Source organism: Nematolebias whitei, chromosome 10, assembly GCF_014905685.2.
Source record: "Nematolebias whitei isolate Nwh7 chromosome 10, NemWhi1, whole genome shotgun sequence".
Classification (NCBI taxonomy): Eukaryota; Metazoa; Chordata; class Actinopteri; order Cyprinodontiformes; family Rivulidae; genus Nematolebias; species Nematolebias whitei.
In genome coordinates this window covers 44,857,415-44,862,226 of record NC_056507.1, presented here as the reverse complement: position 1 = coordinate 44,862,226, position 4,812 = coordinate 44,857,415, and the positions used below count along the sequence as shown (strand labels likewise).

The window sequence follows — 4,812 nt, the reverse complement described above, 5'->3', positions numbered from 1 at the left end:
CACAGCACCTCAGACTGAGGAAGTCTCTCGGATGAGAGACGAAACGTTTCTACATTTTTTTGCTTTGTTTTGTTTTTTGTTTTCTTGTTTTTTGAATGTCCAGAGGACCAGATTGAACTTTTTTGGATTTTTCTACCTGGATTATTGAGCATGCATCAGGAGATCACTTGAAAATGTTTATTACGTAAACAACAGGCCAGGCTTGTATTTCTACTAAAGAGCGTTTTGCAGATTTACACAGTTCATTTTGTTTCGACATAAAGAACAAGCCCCCTGAATGATTTGTTCACAAAACATTAGTTTTTTGTATAATTCCCTGATATTTTGTCATCTTAACAGGTCCTTCCTGCCCATACTAACCAACACATCTGTTGAACAAATGTTTATTTTAGGTGTTTGTGTGGTTTCCGCACCATGACTAATGACTTCTTTTCCTTGTTCCAATCTTTATGAACAGCTCTGCAAAGAGCAGAAATGTCTGCAAGCGATGATGGCTCACCTGTATCTGCCTTCTTTAGAGCTTCAGTTGCCAAAATGTGATCCAGCTGCTGATCCTCAAAGCCCACAGGTAGATGGAGTGCAAGCTGTGTGAATGAGCCATGAAAGGTTGAAAAGTAAGACAGATGAGGGGAAACTAAACTAAATAAGCGGTGGACATGATGAATGTGCAGCTGAGATTCCATCTTCTCCAGCCCTGATAGAGACATTGCAGGACTGTAATTTACCAGGAGTAGAGCTGGATGATATCGATATTTTAAAAATATTGGTATAATTTTTTTTTTTTTGTAATTAAAGATGGGACTATATCCAATATAACAATATTATACTTGAGAATACACCTGCTCTTCTTTTTCCCATGTGTCCCCCTCCTTCTCCCTCCTTGAATACAAACCCAGCCCCTCAGCAGCGCTCCCCCTGCTTTCTGCTTCTTCAGGAGGTGGGCAGGAGACGTTTAGCACAACAAGTTAACACGGGAGATATATGAAGATTAGCTGCTGCTGAGCAAAAAGAAAAACAATGGCTGTTCTTTCAGAGATGGTTTGGATTTAAATTGTCAGATGAGCAGCAGAAAAATGATTTCTGTAGACAATGCAGAAAACAAGGCCCGACAAATGGTAGGCACTACGAATCTTTTTCACCATTTCAAACAGCGCTATAAGTGGAGTATGAAGCATGTGAAGATGCAGCTGCAGGTACAACAGACTTCAGCCTCCTTCCCTGAAACCACGGGTCAGAACTCATTTAGCCATGCTGTGCCTTATGAGAGGAACAGTGAGGTGTTGTGACATTAAAGCAGTAGCTAATCATATCGCTAAAGACACGGTCCTTAGTGGCTAACATGACAGATGGCTGCTAAGCACCGTGTCTTTAGCGATATGATTAGCCACCGTTTTATTAATGGGGCACTACCTCCTCTCACTGTAAGACTAAAGCCCCTAGTATGCTCCCGCGTACGTACGTCTACGCGTATGTACGCAGAAGTCCAGACTTCATACTTGAGCGTCCACCCTGAGCAGCTGCAGAGCAGCTTCACAGACAAGGGGCGTTTACCTTTGGGACAAATTGAGGTTGCCGATTGGTCATTTGCTGACACGCCTACTGGATTGATTGACAGGTTGGGGGGGGAAAACGAGCGCTGGCAGCCGCAGCCGCAGCCGCAGCTGCAGCTGCAGCGGTGTTCTGTGTTTATATGTTGTTAATAAAAAGATCTAAAAAAAAAAGAAAAAAAACAGGGAGCTCTGGTCCTGCAGCCCACACATCAGACCAGCCCACCAGGAAATCTCTAGACCCTCTTGCAGCCATGCTGGACCTGAGTTTAATTTGCTCGTGACAAATTCCTTCATTTCTCACCATTTCAGTCATGGCATCAACGGAGGAGGAAGAGATCACTGCCTCTTGGCAAAAAAACAAAACAAAAGAAAAGGCCCGATCAGGGATGAAGAAGGGGAATTTAATATATTGGTGTCGCATACAAAACAGTCCGTCGCCAGGCAGTTTATTGTGTGACATTGCATACGCATACGCAGTCGTAAAAATTGAGCTATGTGCGGACATGCCCTGTGGGGGTACGCTCATACCTCCGCGTACGTACGTGCGTACCTCCGCGTACGAATGTATGCGGGAGTATACTGGGGGCTTAAAACTTGAAAATCTGTGTAATGTAGTTCTTTTTCTGCCCGTCCAACTTCACACAGCCTCCTCCTCCCTCGCTGAATACCAGCAGCCCTTCACTGCTGCTTCACACACACTTACTAACGTGAAGGCGGCGCAGCTGAAGAGGATTATTATTTAATATATGTAAATAAATGTCTAAAAAATAAACTATTTAATATAAGTAAATAGTTTTTTAGACATTTATTTTGTAGAATTACAGCTGTTGTTAATAAATGTGCCAGTGTGACAACTGGGACAAAGCTTATACTCAGAAATATATTTTTGTTATTACTTTATGGAAAGAAAAAATATCGATATATATATATTGCATATCACCATTTTTCTTAAAATATTGAGATATTAATTTTGGACCATATACCCCAGCCCTAACCAGGAGAATATTCACAACTGAATGTTTCATGAAAACAACCAGAGAAACTGTTAGATGACATGAAAGTTTGATAACATTACGTTAGCTATGATCTGCATGCATTTCTTTGAAAAACCTTCAGCCTATGCACTTTTTTCCTTGCCCACTCAAAGGATTTATCTTTCTCTTGAGGAGTTCTTCACCACCAGCCTAATGGTGATGATGGTCATGATGGTGACATCGCTCAAATTATTATTTTCCTTTTATTGCCCAGTTCTCGGCACGCAGTGAAGGCCATTCTGTTTTCAGACAGCAGATATGCTTCAACAGTCATTTGTTAAGCTCACAAATATTCAACTCTAATGACAACACTCCGCAAACAATTTCACCCTGTCATGTACAATCATTGGCTTCCTTCTAATTATAAGATTAGTGGAAGCAGCCTGAGGAGGCACAGCAAATCACTTCATCTCGCTCTGTTAAAGATGACTGACTGGATTTGTTTCTATTTTCCTGTCACTTTGTTCACTTGCAGGTGGTAACACTCACCAACATGCTGCACTCACTGAGACCCATCGCCCAACCAAAGGACAGTATAGGCTTTCCATCCCAGAGGTGTGAAGAAGAATCGTCTACTCACATGTCACAAGCCGGGTCCATGAGGTGCTGTGATCACCCTTTGGTCTTTTCTCAAACTTCAGGTAAAACCAAAGCTGTGGTCACAGTTATATTTGTTCACTTATAAAAACATGAGATACTTTTCTAAAAAAGTTAAATCTGGTCCTCTGGACATTCAAAAACAAAACAAAGCAAACAACAAAAAAATTTAGAAATGTTTCGTTTTTCATCCAAGAGACTTCCTCAGTCTGAGGTGCTGTATTCAGCTCAGTCTCTTAAATAGCACCTTCTCAGAGTGGATCAACCAGTTTTGCTGCTGACAACCAAAAACAGCTGATCACATGCTCAAGAAGGACCATCAGCCTAACAATGGATCATTAGCACACTGATGGCTGTTTACTGTTCACAGAGGGCTGAGTGATACTAGCAATAACAATTCTGTATGTGGTGTTCTGAGTGGCTGTGGCTGAGTGGTTAGAGCAGTCGTCCTTCAATGCAAGAGTTGGGGGTTCGAATCCACAAACAGTCACATGTCGAAGTGTTTCAGGGCAAGACACTGAACCCCTCGATGCCTCCGATGTGTGTCCCATTAGGCTGATGGTCCTTCTTGATCATGTGAGCTGCTGGTTTTAGTTGTCAGCAACAAACTGGTTGATCCACTCTGAGAAGGTGCTATTTAAGAGACTGAGCTGAATACAGCAGCTCAGACTGAGGAAGTCTTTCGGATGAAAAACGAAACTTTTCTACATTTTTTTGTTGTTTTGCTTTGTTTTGTTTTTGAATGTCCAGAGGACCAGATTTAACTTTTTGAGATTTTTCTACCTGGATTACTGAGTATGTATCAGGATATCAGATATATTTCTTTTTTCATCTCTTTGTTTCATTTCTTATTTTTTTAGAACATGAATATGAGCTTTATATGAGTACTGATATCAGGCCACCTTTCACCTACGCAACACTGATTCGACAGGTATATGCTCAGTTTTTTATATATTTCATTAACACAAATGTTTATTGTGCTCAGTCAACTGTCAAATTAAACATTCTTCTACAAATAAAACCACATACGAAACAACCTGCAATCAGTACAATCAAATCACAATAATTTCCCAGTATGTTTTAAAATATAATATATATTTTCTCTTAATAAAGTTTCTTTAAATGAATAATAGTAAACTACTTCAGCAAATTTTCATGTCACCCTCCAGGTCATTCCAAAGTTTGACTCATCTGCTTTAATGTTCGACTTTTAAAGCCACATTTTCTTTAGTGGTTATCACATTATACAACATAACCTTACAAAGTGACTAAAAAACCTTTAAAACACTGTTGTAGGAAAATCACATGTGAATCTTTTTTCTACAACAATTTCTGATAAAGGCTCCAACATACTCAGGCATACTGCGTGTACACTATACGCACTGTCCACAGACGGTTGGAATTCATACTCGAGCGTACACCCTGACTGGCTGCAGCCCAGCGCTGCAGGTAAGGGGCGTTTACCTTCGGGACAAATTGAGGTCTCCGAATGGTCATTTGCTAACACGCCTACTGGATTGATTGAGAGTAAGCAAAAAAAAAAAAAAAGAAGTGCTGTCGGCAGCCCTTGGTAGAGGCAGCTGGCAGCCCAGGAGCAGCAGAAGTATATATATATATATATATACTTCTGC

At 40.8% G+C, this 4,812-nt stretch overlaps 1 protein-coding gene across 1 annotated transcript in view; it reads left to right on the top strand.

Moving 5' to 3' along the window:
* LOC119416523 (forkhead box protein P1-like) overlaps positions 1–4,812 on the top strand; it is a 160,886-nt gene that overhangs the window by 141,029 nt on the left and 15,045 nt on the right. The window contains 3 exon segments of the mRNA XM_037683753.1: positions 458–568; positions 3,060–3,225; positions 4,042–4,112. Coding sequence (XP_037539681.1) covers positions 458–568; positions 3,060–3,225; positions 4,042–4,112 — 348 coding nt within the window.